The sequence below is a fragment of the Drosophila miranda genome (genome assembly GCF_003369915.1).
Source record: "Drosophila miranda strain MSH22 chromosome Y unlocalized genomic scaffold, D.miranda_PacBio2.1 Contig_Y1_pilon, whole genome shotgun sequence".
In the NCBI taxonomy this organism is placed as follows: domain Eukaryota; kingdom Metazoa; phylum Arthropoda; class Insecta; order Diptera; family Drosophilidae; genus Drosophila; species Drosophila miranda.
The window spans coordinates 19,663,633-19,677,670 of record NW_022881603.1 but is presented as its reverse complement, the minus strand read 5'-3'; the positions used below and the strand labels follow the sequence as shown (position 1 = coordinate 19,677,670).

General features: G+C 42.0%; 1 protein-coding gene across 1 annotated transcript in view; it reads left to right on the top strand.

Annotated features, from left to right (window-relative positions):
• Nucleotides 1-14,038, top strand: part of LOC117190510 (exostosin-1-like) — a 253,608-nt gene that overhangs the window by 186,822 nt on the left and 52,748 nt on the right. Inside the window, exons 3-5 of the mRNA XM_033395576.1 lie at nucleotides 1,193-1,267; nucleotides 1,359-1,485; nucleotides 2,433-2,552. Coding sequence (XP_033251467.1) covers nucleotides 1,193-1,267; nucleotides 1,359-1,485; nucleotides 2,433-2,552 — 322 coding nt within the window. The remainder of the gene's footprint in view (nucleotides 1-1,192; nucleotides 1,268-1,358; nucleotides 1,486-2,432; nucleotides 2,553-14,038) is intronic.

Below are 14,038 nucleotides of genomic sequence, written 5' to 3'. Positions count from 1 at the left end.
TCCCTGTGCGTTGTCAATGTGGAAATAGCTGCGCCTGCAGTTTTCTAATAATTTGTTCTGCTGATTTTGCTTTTTAAAACGCGAATGTCCAGAGCTCAAATTGCAGGCCATTTTATAGTGGGGGGGGAGTGAGGCAGCGACTGCTGGTAGGGTGTGGAAATGGTGGGGCAGCAACTGCTGGTAGGATGGTGAGGATGGTGATGGTGAGACAGCAACTGCTGGTAGGGGGTGGGGATGGTGCCGCCAGAACATGCCTAACTACATGTAATTTTACGCGCAACTTAACTTGTAAACTGGCTGTTAGGCCATGCCATTGGCCAACAACGCCAAACAATAGTCCCTACCGTTCGCTTACTGCACCCCTGCCCCACCTGTATAAATGTTTGGCGTACATGGCGTATGCGTAATATGGCTGACGGACGCATTAGGGTTCGCTTTGATTTCTGGAATGGAAGATTAAAATCCCCTCCAAAGCCCCGCTAAGCGTCCTTGCAAATGGACACCATGGTGTATGAGTAATGGGAGCAAATGTTAAGCATACGCCCCGACGAGCATTAAGCTGGAATCACGGGAATTTCGTCAAAATATTAAAGAGCAAAGCAGAGCAGAGCGAACGAGTTGAATGGGATTCAATTACAAAGATTCGGGAGTAAAGAAATTTAATTTCCAGGAAAAGGCATTAAGAAAAATGGCTTTTAATTACGTTTTTGCGTTGAAGAAATTTTAATTAAAATATTTACTGGAAAAAATCCCTCCAAAGCCATGGGATTCATGGTATTCTTAGGAAAATATACCTCCTATGTATACGAAATGGTAAATTCTCAACGGAAAGTATCGTAAATATGTTCAGAAATATGTGGCTGCTGTGCAAGTTGGGTACTTTCCAAAAAAGATAGAAAGATATCCTACAAATGTCTACTGTAGAAGCACCTTTAGGACTAAGATATGATCCGAATAAACAGTTTCACCCAAGGACTTTCCGTAGCCTAAGAAAAACCTTCCTCTTTTTCTACCTTGGGAGCTCCTTTCAGCGGCTTTGCTTTTGCCATTAACATATTGTTATTTCGATAAGTTCTCTGCAGTTCTCTCTCTCGCTTTATGCCATTCCCCGATTAAATACTGCTGCGGGAGGTGCCATTATGCGTGGTCATGCCCTCAACTAATTTACATTGTCCTGCCTCTACCGTTCCAGATACGACTACGAGACTCTACTGCAAAATTCGACGTTGTGCCTGGTGCCGCGCGGCCGTCGTTTGGGCTCCTTTCGGTGAGCAAAAACACACACAAAAATTTTCATTTAACATTTTCCACAATAGCATTTTTTGTATGCCATGTTTTTGTTGTTATTTTTTTTTCAGATTTCTGGAGGCCCTGCAGGCGGGCTGCATCCCCGTGCTATTGTGCAATGCCTGGGTGTTGCCTTTTGAATCGAAAATCGATTGGAAACAGGCCGCCATTTGGGCCGATGAGCGGCTCCTGCTGCAGGTGAGCGAAACGGGGAATGGGCGGGCATTCTACACTGAGGGAAAATCGGGCGGCAGTACACATACGGGCGACACTTTCATTGGCATCCAGCCATTTGGCATTGATGAATATTCTGCAGCAAGTATTCGTAACGATTTGTGCACCTGTTACCATGTCGATGGACACCAAAGGAAGGTCCTTGCCTGCGATTCGCTTGAACCTGGCAATACTTTAAGGAAATCCTTCAAGGCCCTCCAATGAAGATCTTGCCAATGAAGCCGATATGTAAGTCCGGGTCTGGGTCCGGGTCCGGGTCCGGGTCCGGGTCCTGTTCGTAAGAGGCCTCCAGCTTAAGTTGTGGACAGTTTTGCACATTCCGAGTGCGAGAGCCGAGCCGTGTCCGAGTATCCGATGGTCCGAGCACACCTGTCCGTTCAAGGACTGGTTTATCCTTGCTCCTTCCTGTCTGTTTGCACTGCCAGTTTGTCCTTTTTCTTGAAGGCTTCTCCTTCGCCGGGAACTGCCTCAACTGTGTCTTTGGCGCGGCCATGTCTTGGCACATTGTTTGCCAATTGCCTGCCCACTCTTCAGCCTTCATCCCTCGTCCTTGTGCTGCGCATCCTTTCTGCAGTCAAACTTCCTGTCTCGGCCACGTCGCCATGCATTGGCATGTTTGCCTTTGTAGTTTATTGGCAGGAAATGCAATTAATTTACGTTAACTTGAGCAGGAAACCCGGGCACTCCACACTCGACTCTCTTTAAACGGTTGCAGTGGCACGGGCTGTGGCACGGGCAGTGGCAGGTGCTGCGGTGGGCCTGCCCACCCCTGGCACCCCTGGCGCCCCTTTGCTTGAGTCCTTGGGCCAATTAAGGCTGTGCATCTGCCGAATGACTGCATCAATTAAGCTGGCATTACGCATACGAACCTCTGTACTCACACGCTCTCTCTCTGTCTCTCGCTATTACAGGTACCCGAAATCGTGCGCTCCATATCAGCGGAAAGGATCTTTGCCCTGCGCCAGCAAACCCAAGTCCTGTGGGAACGCTACTTTGTTTCCATCGAGAAAATCGTCTTCACAACCTTCGAGGTGAGTCGAGTCCCTCCCCCCCCCCCCCCCAAGCCATTTGCATATTTGTGGCAGATAGGGGCTGCTGCTGTGGCACGGGTGGCACTGTCTGCGAGGTCTTACATTTCGCAAGTTGTTGCGGCTTCTTTGCTGGTTTCGGGCTCTTAATCGACAAGAAACGAGTAACGAGAATGTTCTTCGCTCCACTTAGACGTGTGTGTGTGTGTGTGTGTGGGGGGGATTGGGGGTTTCTTTGGAAAACTCTTGCTGTTGGGAAAACTACTTCTACTGCCAAAACTTTCAACACAGTGCGTACCGTAATTAAGCGAACCGAACTTTTCGTTTACTCATTCGACGAGCAGTTCTCGTCGATGTTAGAATTGAAGGCAGGCATCCCAAGGAAATGTCCAGAAAGGTCGCCGAATCCCCTAGGAATCTCCGCCTGGTCACTGGGTTTTTTGTATCTGTATCTCGAATACTGAGGTTCTCTTTAAGTGGGTGGCATACTTTCTGCACAGACTGTCTTGGCATTTGCGTAGGCGACAGAATACAAAATGTATCTACCAGATACAACAGATACACACACAAAGTTGTGTGATTTCATATCCTTAAATACTTGGGGAAAGTGCCCACTGGCAGATACCATGTAAACGACAAGGAATCGCTGTATTTACGGTAATAATCATCCAATTTGGAATCCGATTATCTATATATTTCATATAGGATCTCTTCTTACAGGAATATCTACAGATTGAAGATTTTTATAGAATATTTTAGTATTCTGGAGGAGAAGGAGCCGATATGCTCCTGTTCTCTGACACTACAGGGTATCACTCGACGCAAAGCGACAAACAACGTCTAGCGGAGAGAGAATTGTCTCTCGTTTCTCAATGGAAAACGAGTAAAAGGAGTAGAAGACTACGAAAACAGAAGAGGAGTACGAAGTAGAGGAGAGGCGATGCCGAAGGCTGACGGGGTTAAGGACCAAAGTTGAAGGAGGACTGGGATGAGGAGACTCGCGAAAAGCACACTAAGCCGCCACCACTGGAGACCACTTTTCAACACTTAAATTGACACAGAGTGTGTGTGTGTGTGAGAGAGAGAAATGGAGAGTATAAAGTGGGAGCATCGGGACGCATCTCGTTTTTCGCGTTAGTGGCAAATCTTTTGGCGAAGAGAGAGAGAGGGGGAGAGAGCTGACGACCGACCGACAACACGAAAATGTCCTCCTGCCTGTTATTTCGCGGATGGACAAAAACCGCAGCAGCAACGGCAGCCCCAATGCCAGTGGGGAGCCAGGAGGAGAGTTCGCTGCAGATTGCAGCTTGAAATACATGTCAGAGAGCCGCCCCTTCCGCCTCTGCTCTTTTGGGGCTATAATCAATTTACAGTTACATTAAACAGCAGAAGGACGATAGGCAGAGGCGGGGGCTGGGGGCAAACAGTGTCCGCATGTTACCACATTAAACACAAATATTTTCCCTGGTCATGAGGCAATTAACTAACAGACCAAGACACTCCCACCCGCCTCGCCTCCTCCCCCCACTCCCTTTTCATGGCCAAGAATTGCTGGAACAGCTGCTGAATGCTGGCTTCCTTAATTGGCTTTCGATCGAGTTCAACAGAGATTCAACAGAGCAGAACAAAGGGTAGGGTAGGGTAGGGGGGAGGAGTAGTCCAGACCAGGCCAAGATTTATGATATTTATCCAAGAAAATGGAACAACTTTAGCTGAGAACTAGAATTCACAGAAACTTCTGTGCTAAGCTCTATTGATATCCTTCTTTGAGATGCCATTCAATCGTTGAAATATTTCGAAGAGAAGGATACATTATATATGTACATATTATCGATCGGAATGCAAGGGGAAGAACCCCATAAAGTATCCTGAGATTCCCTTAAACTTTGCCAAAGGTCAAGTCCTGAAAGACACCAAAAACCTATGGTTATTTTTATTTTTAAACCAAAGGAAGCTTCTTTTAAATACCTTTGTGAAAAGTCCATAGACCACGTTTAAATATTAAGCAGGAATCGACAGGGTTCGGCAGTCCTTCAAATTTTCTTTTCTGTTTCCCCCAACAAAAGGTTTTGATTCTCCTTATTCCGCTCTATTGGGGGTAATTCTTTATGAATAGATTTCGAATCAGTGTCCCGCCACCTCCACGATCTCGCTGGCAAAAGTCATGCCACACACGCCCCGCTCTATGTGCAACACTATTCTTTTTTAAAATTTCCCCTTTGGCTTGCATTTGATTTATGATTTGCGATTAATATAATGATTTGTGGGCATCGACACGCACACAAAAAGACAGACAGACAGACGGAAGGACAGATGTGATAAGAGGGGGACAGAGGCAGGGCCACCTGCTGAGGTGCGGCACGTGCAGCAAGCCACATCCATTCTGGGCTTCTCCTTTGACCCACATTCCGTAAATGCAGATGGCCAAGAATGCGCCCTGTCCCCCACTAATGTATGTGCATCTCACTACCAAATGCTTGTGGATGCCACATATTTCTAGGGAACATGAATTCCAGGCTTGGAATGGACCTCGGGCAAATTCCTTTATAATTTGTTTTGTTTTTATTAATTTTTGAAAAGGAGGCTTCCCTTTTTCCCCCTCCCCCTTCTTGTCTACGCCACTCACGTCCCACTTTCTGGGTGACAGGGGGCAGGGGGCAGGGGCAGCTAATAATCATTGCTTCTGGGATTCTGGGACACGTATTACTATGAAAAGTAGACGGAGAAGGGACTGTCTGTGTGTGTGTGGAATTCTTTTCCATTTTGGGCCTACACTTAAGATCCATTCATGCAGCAAATTGATTTAGGCATAAACAAGCCCGGAACGCTTTTAACCCTCTTGCCACTCGCACACACACACACACATAGAGAGCCTAACAAGAAAAGGAAATGTCAACCAGTTCTTGGGGTCGAAGCCATGGATACCCTGGCAGATCCAACGTTTCTATGGATGTGATTCTAGTTTGCCGTAAAGTTAGTGGACTTTGGGGCATCTTTTACGACTACATATCTTTATTTTAATCAGTAGGAGGGCTCATGTCCTTTAGCAGCTCCTATTCTGCTCTGTCAGTGTGCGCTCCTCTAATCCTTCCCATGAATTTCGGTTCTAAAAGCTCGTCATACCCCTTGGCAGTGTATCAAGAGTAGGCAAATAATTTCTGCTGCCTCTCTCTTTCTGAGCCTCTGCTGTGCTTCCTTCCGGGGCGTTCAACCGCATATGACCGACCAGCCGGTGTCAGTTTTTAGGGTCTCTTCTTAACCCCCTTCACCCCCGTTGGCCTGGCGGTCTATTAAAGTCAACAAACTGAGAAAAACAACAACAAAAGCAGCAGCTCCTTTGTTTGCTCTCTCTCTCTCTCTTTGACTCCTGTGCGAGCGAGCAAACAGCAAAGGTGAGGGAGAGTTAACAAAGCAGAGAGGCAGGCGTAAAGGAGGGACAAAGAGAGCGCCAGAGCGAGAGAGAGACAGAGATGTTATTAAAAGGCGGGTTAGACGGAAAAACAAATTAAGCAGTTATTTGATTTGTTAGACGCTCACAAAAGCTTGGGCACTCTCTCTCCCTTCCCTCTCTCTCTCTCTCTCTGTCTCTCTTTCTCTTAAAGTGAGGGCTTCCTGTCTTTGGCTCTGCTGTGGGTGATGACACACTTTTTAAATAGCCGAATGGAAGAGATAATTTCGCAAGGCTCTGGCTCTAAATAAGTCATCAGCTTCTGGCTAATTATGTTGCTTGGCTGTCTGCTTGCTGGCACGCGTACTTGTGGCAATTTCTTGCTGGTGATTGATTGATGGAAGATGGACGCCTGTTTTAGAAGCTGGAAGCCTGAAGCGTTTCCTTGCCTGTTTTAGATTCTGATTTGCAGCGCAGCTAGCGGGCTCATGCATCCACAATGTGGATGTCCGACAATGTCCGACATGTTCCACACCAAACACTGCTGACGTTTTATCAATGCACACACACACACACGTTTGCTGCGAAACAGAAGCGGCGCGCCGCTCGGGCTGTCTGCGAAAAAGAGAATCGAACGCAGCGCAAGTGCCCGAAGCTCAGTCCAAAGTCCACTTAATTCGTAAATGTGTGGGAGGAGTGCAGTGCGGAGTGACAGACGTATGCGACAGCCGAGAGAATTAGTGATGTTCCTTGCTTTAATTGGTTATTCGCATACTGTTCAGTTAGCAGCACCAGTGTCTTTTCAGAGCTTGATATGTGTAGAGGAATAGGGGAATCTATGTACTATGTAAAGGTGCCTCTCCTGAAAGATAAACTCTTCTGTGGACGGGAGGTTCTCTTCTATCCTGCTCAGGTATACAGTTCTCTTGGAATGGGTCGCAAATGGTATGCTAATCCAGCCCCAAATCCTGTCTTGTATAATGTATATGGAGGAAGTTATCACGATGAAACCCAAATATACCTATGCTTATCATTAATACGATATAGTCAAGTCGAAATTATCTACTACGAACTGCCGTACAACGAACTTTTCTATACTTTCTGCAAAAATGCAAAATATTCTACGAATTCCCCTTGAGATTCGCTTAATGGAAGTTCGACTGTATTTCGTTTGTTCTGGCCCGCCTCTGGGCTGTTGCTTATTTCATGATACACAATATATTTCTCTATTTTTGGAATGGAAAACCTTTCACCTGGAATCATTTAATATGCCATAGTTGGGAATAGTTTTCCACTCATTTTTAGCAGTTGGCAGCTCCTTCAATTATTTTAATTAATAAATCAAGAGTGGAATACGAAGTAAAACCGCACTAAAACTTTTTGGCCGGCCCTTCATCAGAAACCAAGGACCTGGACCCAGGCTTGGGCCTGTGTGTGTGCGTGTGTGGATGAATGGAAATTTTATGCGGCTGATCCCCAGATTTGCATAATTTTATTGTGTGTTGAACTTTCGACCGAAAGCCCATCTGCAATACCACAGGAATACACGCCACAAAAAGGTCACTCAAAGTCCACTTACCGAACTTACTTGGGGCCCAAAATCTTGGCCTAAACCCAAAAGTCCTCATGTACCATGCATACATATAGTGACATATCCATAATTCCCCACATCCCATACACATTATGTTTATGTACAATTTTTCCACCCCATCCACACAAGTAACAGGACCCCACTCAAGAATCAATAACTGTTTCTTCCCATACTCCAAGCTAGGGCCCCCCATAATATAAACAATGGACCACTTTGTTTCATCAACATTAGAATCACGCCACTCTCGAGAAATCGATTCTTTAGAATCACGCCACTCATTAGGACCAATCAAAGCTAGACATAAAACCAAGGAGTATCACATTCCTAGCTCCGTCATGTAATGCAACACCGATCGCCAGCAGTGGATGCCTTTCATCAAAGCCGACGCATCCCAAAATATCGATCCAGGCACGTACGCCACCGACACGAAGATGCAGCCGAGGAAAGCAACGCCCGAAGCCAGAGTCGGGAGTTCCAAGAGAAGGGCTCATGGAAACTAGCCAGCAGCAGAGAGATCAGTTCCGTTTGAGACAAGCAGACGTAAAGTTAAGTCGGGGAATTCAACCAATCTTGTGACATAAAGAAATTAAGTACTAAAAATAAAATCTTTTTTAAAAACTAAATTTCGAGTTGCGGATATTTAACTGGCGCAGTCGGTAGGATTTCGTTTAAAATTAACTCCTATATTTCGGTAATGGTCAGCTTGTGTAATTTCTAATTACTGTGATCACGTAATCCCGGAATCGTTAATAAAATTGTGAAATCCGCCAAAGAACCCATGTGTTACGAGCACATACGATTTGCAAAACTAAAATTAAGTGAACTGAAGTAAGCGGAGATAGTGATCCACCAAGAACAGTGAAACACTAAATACAAAATCAAAAAACTTACAAGTGAACCAAAATAAAGTTAAAAACTACTGAAAACAAAACAAAACCCAATCAACACCAACAACATGGCGTTACCACCACTATCATTGAGCGAAATCCACCTGAACCAGGCACTGCTGTCGATCAGACAAATACCTGCCTATGACGGTTCATTTGGACAGCTAAGCTCATTTATCAAACGAATCGAATATGTATGCGGATTATATCCAACTGAAGATCTTCGCCAACAAAGGATCCTATTTGGAGCGACCGAGATCCAACTGTCAGGAAAGGCACAACGCATATCGCAAATGATACAACCCAACACGTGGCTCGAACTGAAGACGGCGCTGATCAACGAGTTCAAAAATCACACACCATATGAAGAACTCTTACGACAACTATACACCACCAGATTCAACGGCAGTCTTCGTAAGTTTATAGAAGAATTAGAGATAAAAGCATTATTAATAAACAATAAGCTAAACTTAGAAAACATACCAGAAAATAATGTCATTTATAAAAACGCTTTGAACAACACAATTAAAGATGTCATTACTCGAAAACTTCCTGACAGAATGTTCATGACCTTAGCAAGAAAAGATATTACCACATTGTCTAATCTTAAGAAGGCAGCACAAGAAGAAGGATTGTACGAAGCTAGTACAACAGATTCAGGTACAAATAAAGATCAATCGAAATCGTCTCAATCAAATCGAAAGAATGTTGGAAACTATTATCCAAATTATAATACTACTAACTATCACAATCAAACTCAGAGTTCATCTGGAATAGGTCAGACTAATCGAACAAATCAAAATCAAAATTCCCAAAAGCCTGTATTATACAATGAGTTCAAAAATTCCTTGAATCAAGGTAGGGCTCAGAATCCATTCAATCAGCAAATATCTCAAAACCAAGCTAGTGGGAGTGGACCCAACCAACCTACTAAAAGAGGGAGGGAGAGCTAGAGTGGCCAAACGAAGATGGACGTAAATTTTCATCAAGCCGCCTCGGAAGAAACCGAGGAGGACCCTATATAAACATTACCATTAATAAAAGAATATTAAGGTGTATCGCTGACTCGGGATCATCGATCAACATCATGAAAGAAAATTATACAGATTCCGAGATAAAAGACGATAACCTTACGGTCCATACCATCAATGGACCTGTCCGTTTAACTAAGAGTATAATGAGGAATGCGAACAAAACATGTCCGTACGAACAAAAGTTCTACATACATAACTTTTCCGAAAATTATGATATTTTATTAGGAAGAGAATACTTGATGGCAAGTAAAGCCGTCATCGATTACAGAAATGACACTGTAACACTAGGAGCTAGGTCGTACCCAATCATTCAGAGTGGAGAAGCTATTGAAGCCGGCAAGACCGCACAAAAGTGCACTGATCCCTCTACAAAAGAAGAGAAGATCGCACCTAAAAGCCTTGACCCATCTCCAGAGGGAGATCAATACTTGGCTTCCGCTCTAGACAGTGAATTAAGGGAATGTAATCAATTAAGATTGGAACACTTAAACGACGAAGAGAGGGAAGAGTTAAAGAAGGTCTTATATGAGTTTAAGGATGTGCAGTACAGAGAAGGTGACAATTTGACTTTCACAAGTACAATCAAGCACGAGATCAAAACTCAACATGAAGACCCGGTCTACAGACGACCATACAAATATGCCCAGATACATGATCAGGAGGTAAACCAGCAAATCAAAGATATGATCAGGCAGGGAATAATTCGAAAGTCGAATTCTCCTTACTGCTCGCCCATATCTATGATTCCGAAGAAGATAGATGCTTCAGGAAAGCAAAAATATCGAATGGTAGTAGACTATAGAAGTCTAAATGAAATAACAGCTAAGGACAAATTCCCAACTCCACGAATGGATGAAATCCTAGACAAACTTGGTAGCAAAAGGTTTCCATCAAATACCCATGGAACCTAGCTCAATCCCCAAAACTGCGTTCTCCACTAAGCATGGACATTACGAGTTCACTCGTATGCCCTTTGGGCTAACCACTGCCCCAGCTACCTTCCAAAGATGTATGAACAATCTGCTAGAAGAGTTAATCTTCAAAGATGGCTTTGTATACTTAGATGACATCATTATATTTTCCACTTCATTGGAAGAACACTTGTTGTCACTAAGGAGAGTATTTGGAAAGTTGAGAGACGCCAACTTGAAGCTACAAATGGATAAATGTGAATTCATGAAAAAGGAAACTGAATTCCTAGGTCATGTAGGCACTACTGAAGGAATAGTACCAAATCAAGGCAAAATCTCTGCCATTGTCAAATTTCCAATACCAGAAACGACTAAACAAATAAAGTCATTCTTAGGTCTGTGCGGGTTCTACAGGAAATTCATTCCTAATTTTGCAAACATAGCAAGACCCATGACACTCAAACTAAAGAAAGGAGCTGTCATAGACCCCAAGGAAGAAAAGTACGTCGAGGCATTTGAGAGACTAAAAGTACTCATCACCTCAGACCCTATCCTTGCGTTGCCAGACTTTGACAAAATGTTCACGGTAACAACCGACGCTAGTAACATAGCATTGGGAGCGGTTTTGTCACAAGAACACAAACCGATCTGCTACGCTAGCAGAACCCTAAATGAACATGAAATAAACTATTCAGCCATCGAAAAGGAATTATTAGCGATCGTATGGGCAACCAAGTATTTCCGTTCATACCTGTTCGGTAGAACATTCGAGATACAAAGCGATCATAAACCCTTGATTTGGTTGAACAACCTCAAGGAGCCAAATATGAAATTACAAAGGTGGAAAATAAAACTGAATGAGTTTGATTTTAAAATGAAATATCTACCAGGCAAAGAAAATCATGTAGCTGATGCCTTATCAAGGGTAAAGATTAATGAAAATCTCCTTGGAGAAGCTTCCAATAGCGTTGGTGCAACTGTACATAGCGCACAGGAAGACAATCTAAATCACATTGCTATCACGGAAAGACCAATTAACTATTACAATCGGCAAATTGAGCTAATAAAAGGCAATGAAGATAAGGTAGAAACAATTCGTTATTTTCACAAGCTAATCATCAAGATCACGTATAAGGAAATGACTAACACCTTAGCGAAGGATATAATAAAGGAATATCTATGCACCAAAAAGAGCGCATTATATTTCCATAACGAAATAGATTTTCCTCCATTCCAAAAAGCCTATTTAGAAATCATTAATTCTAACAATATAACCAAAGCTATTAAATCAAGCACGAAACTCCTAGATGTTCAGAATTACGCTCAATTTAAAGAAACCATATTAAAGAATCATAAAGGCTTACTCCATCCAGGGATAGAGAAAACCGTCAATTGGTTTAGGGGAAAATACTATTACCCGGATTATCAAAAACTAATCCAAAACATCATAAACGAATGTCCTACTTGTAATATTGCCAAAACAGAGCATAGAAATACGAAGTTGGCATTCGAAACTACACCGGAAATACTGAACATCAGAGAGAAATACGTCATAGATTTCTATATGGTTGGTAACCAACAGTTCCTATCATGTATTGACGTATACTCGAAGTTTGCCACTCTTGTAGAAGTAAAAAGTCGTGACTGGTTAGAAGCAAAAAGAGCCATCATGAAAGTTTTTAACAAGATGGGCAAACCAATTGAAATCAAAGCCGATAAAGATTCAGCTTTTATGTGCACAGCATTGCAGGCATGGCTGAATGCGGAAAACGTCAAAATAGAGATCACTTCCAGCAAAAATGGAATATCTGACGTAGAAAGATTTCATAAAACAGTAAATGAACAATTATGAATAATATCTAGCGAGGATAACCCAGAAGATAGATTCACGAAGTTTGAATTAATTCTTTATACTTATACTCATAAAACCAAACATAATACCACAAATAGGACACCAGCTGATATATTCATTTATGCAGGCTCACCTGATTATGACACCCAACTAAATAAAGTGAATAAAATCACTCAATTAAATAAAAACCGCATAGAGTATGAAGTAGATACCCGCTATAAACTATCACCTCTAGTTAAGTCTAAGGTAACAAATCCTTTCAAAAGGACGGGCGAAATTAGACAGGTAGACGAAAAACATTATGAAGAAAAGAATAGGGGTAGGAAAATAACTCATTATAAATCAAAATTCAAGAAAAAGAAGAAATCTAATAGAAGCAAATATAATAATTCCAGAGAAACCGAGGAAGTTAATGGAATCGGCGAACTTCAACACAATTAAAATCCTCATCTTCCTCATAATTACCATCGTAATGGCACAGGGCCAAAACATAGAAATAAATCCTATAAAATCCCAAAACGGATATATGATATTCAAAACTGGATCGATTAACATACCTATCAATTACGAATACCATTATCTAACTGTTAATGTAACTAAAACCGAAGAACTATACCAAAATTTATTAATGCAAGCCTCTAAATTCCAGGACATAATCCAAATAAAATATCTAGTAGACAAATTGCAAAGAGAAATGAACGGGCTAAAAATAACCAAAAGAAATAAAAGAGGCCTAATCAATATAGTAGGAATATATAAATTCTGAGAAAATACTAAATATAAAAACCTCCACATGGCTAAAATCCGATACCAACGAAATTCTAATAATTTCCAACATTCCCAAAGACATTACAAAAGTACCAATCTATAAAATCGTTCCGTATCCAGACGAATTAAATAACATGTTAACAGATATGACATACGACAAGTACTACATAAAAAATGAAGAAGTATTTGTTAAAGAAACTAGATTGAAAACCAATGACAATTGTATAAAAGGAATTTTAATGCAAATTCCCACTAAATGTCCATATTCCAAAACTTTTCAAAACTTTCAAATAAACTTTATTGAACCCAATATACTAATCACATGGAATCTTCCAAAAACAACGCTAAACCAGAATTGTGTAAACCAAGAAATCATAGCGGAAGGAAATACCATTATAAAAATCTACAACTGTTCAATCCAATTAAATGAATTTACAATATCAAACACAATGTTAGATTTTGCCCAGAATGTTTATGTCAACAACAACATAACTAAAATAAAACCACTGTCGTATGTCCAAACTAATGAAATAATTATGCAATACACCAAATATAGTAACCTATTACAAATAAGTCTACTAATTTCATTTGTCATAATTATATTAGTACTACTAAGTTATGTGGCTGTTAAATTTAAGAAAACTTCTAAAAGAGTCACGGTTAAATGTATTAACCCTATAATAGAAGCAGAAGAGGAACCAACCTCAGCAACCGCACTTGACACCCCGTCACTATACCCGAGGGTAATCGCCTAGGGACAGGCTAATAACAAACGTTGGGGGAGTGACATATCCATAATTCCCCACATCCCATACACATTATGTTTATGTACAATTCATCCACCCCATCCACACAAGTAACAGGACCCCACTCAAGAATCAATAACTATTTCTTCCCATACTATAATATAAACCCCCATAATATAAACAATGGACCACATTGTTTCATCAACATTAGAATCACGCCACTCTCGAGAAATCGATTCTTTAGAATCACGCCACTCATGAGGACCAATCAAAGCTAGACATAAAACCAAGGAGTATCACATTCCTAGCTCC